This window comes from Macaca nemestrina, chromosome 9 (genome assembly GCF_043159975.1).
Source record: "Macaca nemestrina isolate mMacNem1 chromosome 9, mMacNem.hap1, whole genome shotgun sequence".
NCBI classification, from domain to species: domain Eukaryota; kingdom Metazoa; phylum Chordata; class Mammalia; order Primates; family Cercopithecidae; genus Macaca; species Macaca nemestrina.
In genome coordinates, this window is record NC_092133.1 from 44,050,913 (window position 1) to 44,064,894 (window position 13,982).

Below are 13,982 nucleotides of genomic sequence, written 5' to 3' on the forward strand. Positions count from 1 at the left end.
AGCTAGGGAGGAAAAAAAGTGGAAAAACCGTCCTTACCTTATTGAAAACTAACATTCCAGGCCAGGTACAATGCATAGTCGCTCACACCCATAATCCCAATACTTTGGGAAGGTGAGGCAGGAGGACTGCTTGAGACCAGGAGTTTGAGACCAGCCTGGGCAACACAGCAAGTCTCTGTCCCTACAAAAAATAAAAAATGTACCTAGGTGTGGTGGCATGTGCCTGTAGTCCCAGTTACTAGTCCCAGTTACTTGGGAGGCTGAGGCAGAAAGATTGCTTTTGCCCTGAAGTTTGAGGCAGCAATGAGCCATGACAGCACCACTGCATTCCAGCCTGGGTGACGAGCAAGACCTTGTCTCTTTAAAAGAGGAAAGAAAAGGGAAAGGGAAACGGGAAAGGGAAAGGGAAAGGGATGGGGATGGGGAAGGGAAAGAAGAAAGGAAGGGAAGGGAGAGGAAAAGGGAGAAGGAGAAGGAGAAGGAAAGGATGAAGGAAAGGAAGGAGGAAAGGAAAAACGAAAGGGGAGGGAGGGGAGAGGAGGGAAGGGAAGGAGGGAGGGAGGGAGGGAGGGAGGGAGGAAGGAAGGAGGGAAGGAGGGAGGGAAGGAAGGAAGGAAGGAAGGAAGGAAGGAAGGAAGGAAGGAAGGAAGGAAGGAAGGAAGGAAGGAAGGAAAATCTTCCAGTTTTTACAGGAAAGTTTAACTGTCTTTAGTCAAATGCAGTCATAAAAAAAGGAAATGCCAACAGATGACAATATGATGCTGCCAAGTTACTATTTTTACAGACACTGGTTTTTCATTTTAAAATATTTGTTGCTCAATAGCTTTCCTTGGATTAACAATAACGTTTAGCTTCTTTTTTCTGATTGCCAACATTGCATGTCAAATAGACTAAGTGCCAATTAGAAAAAAAGAACAGGCTAAGACAGAATCATTACAAGAGCTACAACTGGTAAACTGTAGGTCATTTTACAACTGACGGTCATTTCTACTATATATACAGTCTTTTAGAAACTAGGTGACTTTATGTGATAAAATGTACACAATATTAGAATCTACAGTTCAAAATGCAAAAAGTTTTAAAATATAATAGGGAATACTCCATAACGGTCAAAAGGAAGAGATTTTTAACTTCAGTATCTAGACAGTAAGAAGCAATAAGGTATTCTCTCAACATGCTAAATAACTGAAACAAGTTAAAACAAGAACGTCAGTGAATATCAAGATAAACTGGAACAGAAAAGTTATCTTATAAATATGATAACCTGCCTTTAAAAAACCAAAAACAGAAAACCATGTAGAAACTGGTAATTCCAGAAATACGTTTAACACACCAAGGAAAGCAGGTGAAATACATCAAAGATACAATTGTTACTAACCACTTCATTCTGTTGCTTTAAAAAACGCTCCCTGTCTTCAGCATATTTTTTCATCTCTTTATTTCGTATATTCTCTGCTTCTTTCGCTTGAGTGATAAGCATCATTTTTTCTTCTAACCATTTCTTTCTATCAGCATTATATTTTTGTTCGGACTCCTATATATATATAAATGGTATAAGTTATTATCACATGCCTACAAAGTAGTCAATACATGCTTCTATGACATTTTCATACAATCCATTACTTTTCACCTCTACAAAAACTGTAAATGTTTTACTTTAAATAATGACATGATCAAAGTTTCAGATTATTTAAAAATAATAATAATAACTGGTTTGCTTTCCTGAACACATTTCCTTTATAAATTTATTTTGCTATGAAGTCCATTTAAATACTTTTATCAGTGACCTTAAGAAAAAATAAACAATTCAAATTTCTGAAACAGTTAAACTGACTCAAATCTTCCTAAATGCCAAAACAATAAAAAAGGCTTTGTTTATGGTGGTCATTTCTAACTGGATAGTTTTAAAAATAAAATATTCCTGGGCCTACAAGATGCCAAATAAAAAATAACTTGTGCAACAGGGTATTTATTAAAAGAACATCCAGAAGAGCTGGACAGAGAATACTGCTGATCAGTAATTTTCAAACTGGTACCACAGATTCTTTGGGTTCAGAGGCATTTAATATTATATATAAAAAACCCAAGTAGAACTTAAGTTGAAATAAAAACAGTAATACCACTTAAAAAACTTCTAGGCTGGGTGCGGTGACTCACGCCCGTAATCCCAGCAGTTTGGGGGGCAGAGGCGGGCGGATCATGAGGTCAGGAGATCAAGACCATCACGGCCAACATGGTGAAACACCGTCTCTACTAAAATACAAAACAATTAGCCGGGCATGGTGGCAGGCGCCTGTAGTCCCAACAACTCAGGAGGCTGAGGCAGGAGAATCGTTTGAACCCAGGAGGCGGAGGTTGCAGTGAGCCGAGATCGCACCACTGCACTCCAGCCTGGTGACAGAGCAAGATTCCATCTCAAAAAAAAAAAAAAAAAAAAAGAAAATGTCTAAAATCACTATATTACAAAGTGTGGCAGTCCACTCCAGCATTACAAAGTTTATAATCTACACTAATGTGATTATATCATCTTAGAACAATGCAAAATACACAAATACTTTTGAATGCAAACATTCTCAATATGGTTGATACACTTTTTTCATAATATTTTGTTCTAACTGCTTTTGGAATTTCACAATGAAAAGGGTAAATTTTAGAATATATAATATGTAACAAAAAAAGTAGTTTTTTGTATTTGTTTTCAGCATATGATTAATATACAGCCAGAATTTTTAAAAAAATTAGATGCAGCCAATCTCCCAAAACCATTATTATTATGTTTCCTTCAATCCCACAGCTTCTGTTATGAATGCCACTTCTAATAAAATGTACAAAATATAACAGTATTTGGTACATCCTATGAAAAAAAGTTTCCCCTATATGTTTTATGTTAAAGCTGAACAAGAAAAAAACACACACACACAATAAAATATCTTCTACATAGTATAGTTTTATATGTATGTCAGTGTTCAGATACACAATTCTATTCCAATTTAATAATTAAACTTTGAAGAGATTTACAGTAATCAAAATAATTCTCCTGGTCATTTTCTCCACAGCAGTATTTGATGAGTAAGAAGTTTAAGGAGTAGAAAAATGGGCACAAGGACATTAGAAGCAGTAGTTTAAGAATTATATATGTAAAATATAAAACTGAGGACCCAATCACTATATTTCAATGGCACTTAATAGGTTGTATCTTGGAATTTCTTCCCCATATCATTTCAATGTGCCCTGAAAAGTTATATTTACATATTAACATTTGCCAGGTATTATTTCACCCATATCTAAGTTAATTACAAAATATAAAATACATAAAATACTAAATTCTCCTATTAGAAATATAATGAAGACAGACACATACAAACATAAAAACATATATAAAGTCATACCTGTAACTCATCTTGAAGATTACTGAGCTTTCCAAGCACATCTGTGTTGTCCTCATGCTCTTTATTTGACCTTTGATTGTTTTTGGTTTCCAAATCATTGCATTTTTCCTTCCATTTTTCCAATTCTGATTTGAAGACATAAAATTATGTTTTAAAGCATACTCAAAAGTTATACCATGTAGAGATACACTTGACATGGGCTGCAGACACAAATCAGTACAGCCCAGATAAAGAACACAGACCAAGATGGAACTGAGGCTATTCTATAGTTTAACTTTTAGGAGTTCTTACTAAATTCTTAGTGAAGAGGAACTACAGGGACTTCTCAGGAACCCAATGAATAGTATTCACAGTATAGTATAATAAATTCATTATCAACCTTATTATATAGAAAACTTCATGCAGTTCTCAAGAAAAAAGTTTCCCATGTCCATGAAAGTGGCTAGAAAAGTATGAAGTCACATAGACTCACTGTCCTCATCCTCATCACAATTTCATTCACCAAAATACAGTTATAAAAGAGTTTTAGGGTTTACACAGTACTATTACATTTTTTTCATCTCATCTGATCTTGACAAGAATAATATACAATATGAATCAAGTCAGATGATTTCAAAAAAAGAATAATGTGCAACAGTATATATGGCATTATCATCATCAACCACATTTTACAGATGAGGAAAATTAGACTGAGTAAGCACAAGTACCCTGTCCAGGTTATATATAAAATGGCATAGACAATTTCTTAATTCTAAATTTCTTGCCCTTTCTACAAAAATCACACATAACTTTTTTATTTGCAAATGTTCTATTTTTCCATATACTCTAGAAAAACTCTGATGGTATTCTGAAAGCAATGAAATCAAAGTATTTATTGAGATCAACATACAAGATAATGCTAAAAGCCTGACAAAGGTGAAACTCAGTTCAAAGCGTACTCTTAACATCTAGGGAACATGGCAAGTTATCATCCATAATTTGCAATTTATAATTCGTAAGTTATCATGGATTGTCCTTACTCCTTTACTGCATATAATTTTACTGAAACAATTTTCATCACAGTGGAAAATGACAAGTAATAGGACATTCGAAAAACACCAAATACTTTTCCATTATGAATCATTATAAATACATACTACTTTAACAAGGGAAGCAATCTAGGAAAATTTTTTTTAATGAAAAAGTATATTTAGAGAAATTTATGCAATCTTGTTTTACCTGTGGCCAGCCTTTCAACTTCCTCTAATTTAGCCTCAAGCACTTGATCTTGTTCTACCTGAGTTTGTTCCTGTTCTTCTAGTGTCATTCGCATGTCTTCGATTATTTTCTCTTTAACATTTAGATCTAAAAATTGGGGGAGAACACTTTAGAAATTAATAGCCTCTAGATATCCAATTTTTCTTAAGTTCTTCTAAAATTAAAATACATTTTTATTAACTGTAATAGAATATTAGTTCCACATAGGCAGAAACTTTGTCTTATTCATTGCTATATCCTCAATGTCTCAACAGTACTGGTATATATGACATACTAAATATATATTTGGTGTAAAGATGGATGCTTGGATGATTGCAAGAGTGCATGAATGGAAAAAAGTTTTTTCAGGTAAAATTAACAATTTCTAATACAATTACTCTATTCCAATATAACTATTACTATAAACATAAATCTTAGGATTTAGGGGGAAAAAACATTATTTGGCAAAATATTTATTTTCAGTGTTAATATTCTCCAACCAAACTAAAACCTTTACCTGCTAAAACTAAAAAAGCTCAATCCCAATTTGAACTATTTTTTTAATCTCAAGTAATTACTTTTTCTAGAAAAATATTCAGAGTCAAACATTTATTTCTATTTTAAATTTTTATTTAAAACCAGCTCCTCAGAAATGGCTTTTGAAAAGCTAGTATTAACAGTCTTCCTAAAATTGTTTCTGGCCCTTGAAGAATGACTACAGCAATTAATTGTAAGCAACTCTATATTAACCCTGTCTGAGGAAACGGATAAAGAGGGAAGATCAGTTTGTCGCCTCTGGTGATGGCACATAGTAGCAGGGCTCATTTCAGAGAACTCTTACCAACCATTACTGATGTCAGAGGTGATAAAGTTATAAATGCATATCAGGATGCTTTTAGTAACACAAGTACCCAAAGATGGCTCCCTCAAAGTGCACATAAAGCAAAGGTAAAACAAACTAAACAGTAAGAGAAAACTGTATGAGCAGTTTTTAGTATTTTTCCATTGATGCAGGCTTTCAGGTATGCTAGTAAAACAGAATTCCTCCTAGGATTAAAGTCACCTTCATATTATCATATAAATCTTTTCTTTCAAAAAGCATGATTTTCAAATATATTCATATTACACAATTATAATTTTATTCAAAGAATTCCCTCCCTCTTACACTTTGCATTTTTGACTCTAAACTGAGGACTAGAAAAACAATTTACAAATCTAGTTATCAATTAAAAAATTTCCAGAACACCAATGATAACCTCACTAATGGCTAGTCACCTATTATTTGAAAGCTTGCAAACTAGAGCAGTAAAGGCAAAAAGATAATTATTTAATCAGCCATTGACTCCAGTAATTTACATTTTATTTCAGGAAGGAACCCCAAAATAAACAAAGATAAAATGGAAAATAAAGCAAAGTAAAGAAGTCTGAGATAGATATCTCATCATAGCTATCTAAAGATATTATCTAAGGAAAGCTATGGGCAATCATAGTGAAATAAATGACTACTAAATGAACAAGCAATCAAGTGTTGCACATTCAGCACTTGCTGACCATCTCCAAGAAAATTAAAAATATAAGTTTACCCAAAAACTTGCATATAAATGTTCATAAAAGCCAAAAGTGGAAACAACCCAAATGTCTATCAACTGATACATAAAATGTGGAATATTATTCAGCCATAGCAAGGAATAAAGTACCGATACATACACAGTATGGATGAAACTTGGAAACATTATTCTAAGTAAAAGAGTCAAACACAAAAGGCCATATATTGTATGAACTGACTTAACATGAAATGTCATAATAGGCAAATTCATACAGACAGAAAGTAGATTCGAGGCTGATAGGAGCTGGCGGGAAGAGGTAAATGGGGTATGATTGCTGATAGGTACAGGGTTTCTTTTTGAAGGGTTTCTTTCTTTATGTAACTATAAACATACAGTAATTAGATAGTGGTGATGGTTGTACAATTTTGTGAATAGAAAGTACTAAAGCCCACTAAACTGTATACCTTTAAAAGGTAAATTTTATGTTATATGTATTAGATCTCCATTGCTTAATAATTCAATATTAAAGATAGGTACGTGAAGGGCACTCCATAAATAAACAGAAATCTAGAAGGCAGGGAAAGCCTTAAAAGTTAAAGACATAGTTTTGTTTATTGTCTGTTTGTAGGGAAATGTCTCATACGCAACTAAAATCATAGGAGCATCTTCTCTCTAACGGAAAAGATAAATAAAAAAAAGATGATGACATCTTAATCAGGAAAGTTGCCAGAGTGGCTGAGACTCACTCTGAGAGAAAGGTGGTAAGTAGTACATAATAGATCATAAAAGCTGAGACAAGAGAATTTCAAAAGGTGGGAGGAGCTATAGATTACCTTGATATTTAGAAAAAATACACATACAATAAATACTACTTTATAAACATAACTGAGGAAAAGAAGAGTGTACAATAACATCAAATAATAAAAATAAAAAGGAGGGATTGCAAAATGCTGACAGATTTTAACATATGTAGGTTACAAGTGACTTAGAAGCATAGAAAAGGTGGAAGTCAGATTAAAATAGTCACAGTAGGCCTACGCCATACTTCTCCGCATTTGGCAAAGAAAACAAAAATTAAAATACGATAAAAGCTATAGGGCAACCTGGTCCAAGGGTAGACTTTTCCAGAATATCTAAGATGTGTCCACATTCACCAACAGGGACAAGGAGCCAGAGTAAAGGGGAATCCTAAAAGAGAGCTATGAACTATTTCCTATGAAATAGGAGCTGTTAGGGTGACAAGGCCTGAGAAAAGCAGAAGAAAACAGTACTGTGTGCAGAGATATATCTTCACATCCAAGTTATCCATCCAAGTTAACCCCACCAATGTACAAGTCAGCTAAATAAGTAATAATCTGGTTGTCTTACCCTTTCTTTTGTTGCCTAAGTACAAATAACATGGATTAGTAAAGAGAGTCTGAGACTTAAGAGTGAAGCACACCTGGGTTCAAATCCTAGTTCTCTCACTCACAGAACAAAGAAGTTAAGGGGTAATGAGGAGGAGAGGAGTCTGTATCATTTTAATAACAGAAATAAGTATCATCTATAAAAGAAATTCCGTGGCTGGGCGCAGTGGCTCACGCCTGTAATTGCAGCACTTTGGGAAGCTGAGACGGGTGGATCACCTGAGGTCAAGAGTTCAAGACTAGCCTGGCCAACATGGCAAAACCCCATCTCTACTAAAAACACAAAAATTAGCCAGGCATGGTGGCGGGTGCTTGTAATCCCAGCTACTCGGGAGGCTGAGGCAAGAGAATCACTTGAACCAGGAAGGCGGAGGTTGCAGTGAGCTGAGATTGTGCCACTACATCCAGCCTGGACGATAACAGTGAATCTCCATCTCAAAAAAAAAAGTAATTTTGCAATATTTCAAGCAACAAATCAATACAATCTGAGTAAGAAAAGCATAACTCATAATTCAGCACCTAGGATTTGAATATAAATTACTAAGCAGCTTTTTAAAACTTTTTTAAAATACACATTTTAATTTTAAAGATATTTTATTTGAAGTTTATTCTTTACACAATTTTGTCCAGAAATCTACACCATTCATTGTGACCTATATAAAACTTTGACCGGCTTTATTTTTCACAAAATACTGGCCATTACAAGAAATCAATGTTGCTTTGACTATTTATTTTAATTTTCTAAGAATAAGCTTTAAGTTAATAAATTATTCATTAGTATCACTACTTTTCTCCTTTAATAAAGCTGCATCTTATGTTGCCCTCACTTCACTTCAGAATTTTCAAAGGAAATGTTAACCAATTGTCATTGCAACTACCTATTTTGTAATCATTTTAGTACTACAAGTGATACGGGAGGCAGGCAGGGAAGTGCTGGGTACAGAAAGGCAGGGTCCCTGGCGAGGGCTCCACCTTCGGGCTTGTGCCCACAGACCTAAGTGAGGACAGGCACTCCTGTTTTCACACCCAAGTGTTGCATTTTCCAAGACCACCCTGGCCTGCCACACCCCCATCCTGTGCCTATAAAACCCCTGAGACCCTGGTAGGCACACACACAAGCAGCTGAACGTCTAGAGGAACACACTGGCAGAAGAACACACCAGCAGATACCAGCAGATGCTGGCAGGCTATCTACTGTGAGACGACACGGAATTCGGTTGGGGGCAGTCAGATGAGAGTCCGGCCGCCCAGGGGAAGACCACCTTCCCGCTCCATCCCCTTCTGGCTCCCCATACATCCGCAGAGAGCTACCTCCACTCAATAAAACCTTGCACTCATTCTCCACGCCCACGTGTGATCCGATTTTTCCAGTACGATAGAGCAAGAATCCCGGGATACAGAAAGCCCTCTGTCCTTGAGATAAGGCAGAGGGTCTAACTGAGCTGATTAACACAAGCCACCTGCGGATGGCTAGGCTGAAAGAACACCCTGTAACACACGCCTACTGGGGCTTCAGGAGCTGTAAACACTCAACCCTAGATGCTGCCATGGGGTCGGAGCCCACACTCAAGACCTGCCCATCTGCATGCTCCCCCTCTAGGGGTTTGAGCTGCAGGGCACCAATGAAGCAAGCCATACCCCCATCGCATGCCCTGCAAGGGGAATAAGGGAACTTTTTCCGTTCTAGAAGTACAAACTTGTTCCTGACCTTTGCATGCTCTCTCATACTGTTGTATAGCTTCTTCCACTTTCTGATTATTTAACTGCTCCTACAAATTGAGAGAATATGAATTAAATGCAAATTAACTTAAAAACACAATATTTAACAGTGGATCTTGAAAACAGGGCTCAATATTAAGTTTGAAATCAGTCTCCTATATGGCTGGTATACCAGCTAGTACCAGTCTTCCAACTTTCTTTCATCTTGGAGAAAAGAGTAGGGTGAGAGCAGGGGAAAGAAGAAGTAGAGATTGCAGTGAGCTGAGATTGCAGTGAGCCAAGATCACGTCACTGCACTCCAGCCTGGTGACAGAGCGAGACTCGGTCTCAAAAATAAAAATAAAAGTAAATTTAGAACCACTTTATACTTATTATTATTTTTTTTTGAGATGGAGTCTCCCTCTGTCGCCCAGGATGGAGCACAGTAGCGCAATCTCAGTTCACTGCAACCTTCACCTCCCGGGTTCAAGCGATTCTCCCGCCTCAGCCTGCTGAGTAGCTGGGATTACAGGCACGTGCTGCCACGCCCAGCTAATTTTTGTATTTCTAGTAGAGATGGGGTTTCACCATGTTGGTCAGGCTGGTCTCGATCTCTTGACCTCGTGATCCATCTGCTTTGGCTTCACAAAGTGCTGGGATTACAGGCGTGAGCCACTGCACCTGGCCTATACTTTTAATCTGAGTTATGACCCAGTTATTTTACTTATTCAACGTTTTAGGTAAATATTTTCTTACAAACCACAAAAACCAGAAACAGGGGAAAATGAAGTTCTACTGTGTATTTAACATAGAAGGAACAAGAAAAACCATTAAAAGATTCCTCACTGGTAAACTTAAACTCAAAATGGAGGAAAAAAAGAGCTCTCCACCCCTTTTACCTAGAAAGTAGCTGCAGGATTGGAAAAAAATAAGCCTTAAGAGGCAAGATTAAATTATGGGGACCAGATATCCTACACTTCTAGTTTTAACTTATCATGTAATCCAAACTTCACCCCCAATCTTATCTAATGTCACCACTATCTCCTCACTTTGTAAGTCTTAAGAGTGAATCATTACAGAACACGGAGATCTAGGATCCTATTGTTATAGAATGCTTTATTACGATTACATTCAGTTAAGAATTAAAATCATGTATTTATACCTGAATATTCATTAGTTTGCTTCATTTAAAAGCAAACATGAAAATAATATGACAAATTATATTTTTTATTGTTGCCTCATCCATTTGGTTGATAACAAGCAAGAAATAACCATATACAATAAAGGGATTTTGCCTTTTAAGTATCATTTTTAAAAGGAATTTGCTGTAAGACCTGGACTACTTCTGTTTTTTTGCATTTTATTTCAAAATAATTTTAGCTTTGCAAGAGTTCCAAAGAACTTAGCCTCCCCTAATGTTATCATATTACACTACCATGGTACATTTGTCAAAAATCAAGAAATTAACATTGGTATACTACTATTAATTACACTCCAGACTTCACCATCGTTCCCCAGTCTTTACTTGTCTTTAATGACCCTGACACTTTATACTTCATACTGGTCAAGCACTAGAACATTCTCAATTTGGGTTTGTCTGATGTGTTCTCATGAAGAGATTGAGGTTATAAATTTAGGGAAAGAATACTAAAGAGGGGATGTGCCCTTCTGGTCACATCAAACCAGGAAGCACATAGCATCAATATGACTAACGGTAAAGTTATTCTTAAACACTTGGTTAAAGTGGTATTTGCTAGGTTTCTTCACTATGAAGATATTACTTTTTCTTTTCCATATTCTATTTGTTAGAAGAGAGTCATTACTGGCCTACTTAATTTTATCTTTTTTTTTCTTTTTTGCCTATTTAATTTTAAATAATTTATTTCTAGATTCTAGAAAAAGTCAAAACAGGATGTTATTAAAAACAAACTTGTACATTTTTGTACACTAAAATATACCAAGAGAATGCATTTAAACCATCTTTAAAAACAAAGCTGTTTACCTTGAGTTGCTGAATGGTTCGCTGTTTCATATCTAGTTCCTGAGAACACTGGTTTTTCTTTTTCTCCAGTTCATTAATTTTAATCCTCAGTAATTTCTCCTCAACACGCATTACAGATACCTACAAAATAATGTTTATAAAACAAATTGAATATTTTGAAAATACCAATTGCTTTTTGTTATTTAAAATTCATGGCAACTATGTTCAAAGTTCACATCCTTTAAAACCTAAAAAAAAATGACAGATTCTAATATACTACAAATCAAACACACTATAGCTTCAAATTATTAGAAAATGTTTTAATACTCTAATGAAGAATGCATATGAAAAATTCAATTTTTCGTTCCATTATTTTAAGAATCTCAAACTTTGTAAGTTCTCTCAAAAAAGAATCATAACATCTGTAAACAATAGGAAAATAATTACCAAGGAGAAATCAATAAAGATATTCTGAGGGTAAAATATTGATTCAAATTTCCAAAGTTTACTGAGTAATATAATCCAGGAATACAAGAAATATTTTAAAAGCTAATAATGACATGAAGAGAAGAAAACGAAACAATCACAAAATCAAAAGGTAGCCACGCAAGTGAAGGTCAATTGATTTCTGCGGTTGCCAGTAATCTAATTCCATAAACATAGGGAAATCGAGGTACTATGGACTAATAAATAATTCCTCACCCAAAAAAGCTAATATAGGTACATCCTTATACCAGATTCCATCATACCAACCCTGTCTGAAACCTTTCAGTACATCTTGCCAGGATTTCCGGAGGGAAATTATCTAACTGGGAGCAGAGCCTTCTCTTCTATTCCCTTGTGGAGCTTTACTGCCAAAACTCCATTTTCACACCCGCTAGAGAGCTCAAAAATGGAAGGAAATTAAATGAAAAGATGCCCCATAAAAAGCATGAAGAAGGCCAGGTGCGGTGGCTCACACCTGTAATCCCAGCACTCTGGGAGGCGGAGGCGAGTGATCACGTGATTAGGAGATCGAGACCATCCTGGCTAACACAGTGAAACTCCGTCTCTACTAAAAATACAAAAAACATTAGCTGGGCATGGTGGCATGTGCCTTTAGTCCCAGCTACTTGGGAGACTGAGGCAGGAGAATCACTTGAACCCGGGAGGCGGAGGTTGCAGTGAGCTGAGATCATGCCACTGCACTCCAGCCTGAGTGACAGAGTGAGACTCTGCCCCCACAAAAAAAAAAAAAAAAAAAAAAAAAAGGCATGAAGATGCCCTTATTACAGTCAGAGTGGTATGTTCAGGGGATTCTTACATTAAGCTTTATGTTCCAATAATACATACATGATAATCACATATTCACAATATTTGCTTATTTTGTTTAAAAATATGAGGCTTCAAGTAATAAACACCATCTTCATCAACTATATAACTAATAATAATAGAGGCTATGTGCTGCACAAAGATGCATGTAAGGACTGCCTCAGTTTCCATTCTGTCTCTAGCACTTATTACTGAGTGAACTCAGACAAGTCATATTAAGACTAAGACAAGTGAACTTAGACAAGTTCCCCCTTATCCACAGGGGATATGTTTCACGATCTCCAGTGGATACCTGAAACATTGGATAGTATTTCAAGATCCCCAATGGATAGTATTGAACCCAGATGCCATCAATCGAAACACATTTCTGTTTGCATCCTCCACCCACAAATGTAATGCCTTTTCCATCTTAGTTAAGAAATTATCATGAATTGTGGCCATAACTTTTGCAGTGAAGTGCACCAGCAAAACTAACATAAATTTCTTTTTCCTTCTTCGCAATTTCACAGATGAAAGATTTGTTCTTACCATAGGTCTTAGCAATCACAGGTTACAATATTTTTTTTCTTTATTTATTAAGAACTTTTACCTTTTCATTTAAAGGAAGCCCTTTACAAGAACGTTTTGGCTTATCTGAATTGCCAGCATCACTACTTTTGCATGTTGGGACCGTTATAAAGTAAAATAAAAGTTACTTGAGCACAAACACTGTCCCTGATACCATGACAGGTGATCTGATAATTGAGATGACTAAGTGATTAACAGGTAGCACAAACAATGTGGATATGCTAGGCAAAGGGATAATTCCAACTCCAGGCAGGACAGGATAGCACAAGCTTTTGACCCACTACTCAGAATGACCTGCAACTGAACTGTTTATTACTGGAATTTCTATTTAGTATTTTCAGCCCATGGTTGGCCACAGGTAACTGAAACCACAGAAAGCAAAACTGCCAGTAAAGGGAGACTACTGTATCTCTCAATGTCTGTTTTCTCATCAACAAAATGGAAGTTAAAAACAGTGTCTATACCCCAAATTGTGTGAGGATTAAGATAATTTGTCAACTCAGCATAGTAGCTGGCCTAGACTAAATTGCTACAATTATTATCATTTGCTTTAAAACTACACATTTGAGAAATAGAAAATACTCTTAATACCCATTACTAGAGTAATGTTAAATAGTCACCTATATGAGGGGGGATCCCCAACCTCCTGGTCACAGACAAGTATTTACCCATAGCTTGTTAGGAACTGGGTCACACAGCAGGAGGTGAGCAGCAGGCAAGGGAGTGAAGCTTCATCTGTACTTACAGCCACTCCCCATCGCTCACATTACTGCCTGAGCTCTGCCTCCTATCAGATCAACAGAGGCATTAGATTCTCATAGGAGCACAAACCCTATTGTGAACTCTG

General features: G+C 36.1%; 1 protein-coding gene across 3 annotated transcripts in view; it reads right to left on the reverse strand.

The window, feature by feature from the left end:
* Nucleotides 1-13,982, reverse strand: part of LOC105480525 (kinesin family member 20B) — a 69,658-nt gene that overhangs the window by 16,059 nt on the left and 39,617 nt on the right. For all 3 annotated transcript variants that reach the window (XM_011739549.2, XM_011739540.2, XM_011739556.2), the window contains exons 22-26: nucleotides 11,279-11,398; nucleotides 9,287-9,347; nucleotides 4,608-4,733; nucleotides 3,390-3,514; nucleotides 1,379-1,534 (exon numbers count right to left, since the gene is read on the reverse strand). In XM_011739549.2, coding sequence (XP_011737851.2) covers nucleotides 1,379-1,534; nucleotides 3,390-3,514; nucleotides 4,608-4,733; nucleotides 9,287-9,347; nucleotides 11,279-11,398 — 588 coding nt within the window. The remainder of the gene's footprint in view (nucleotides 1-1,378; nucleotides 1,535-3,389; nucleotides 3,515-4,607; nucleotides 4,734-9,286; nucleotides 9,348-11,278; nucleotides 11,399-13,982) is intronic.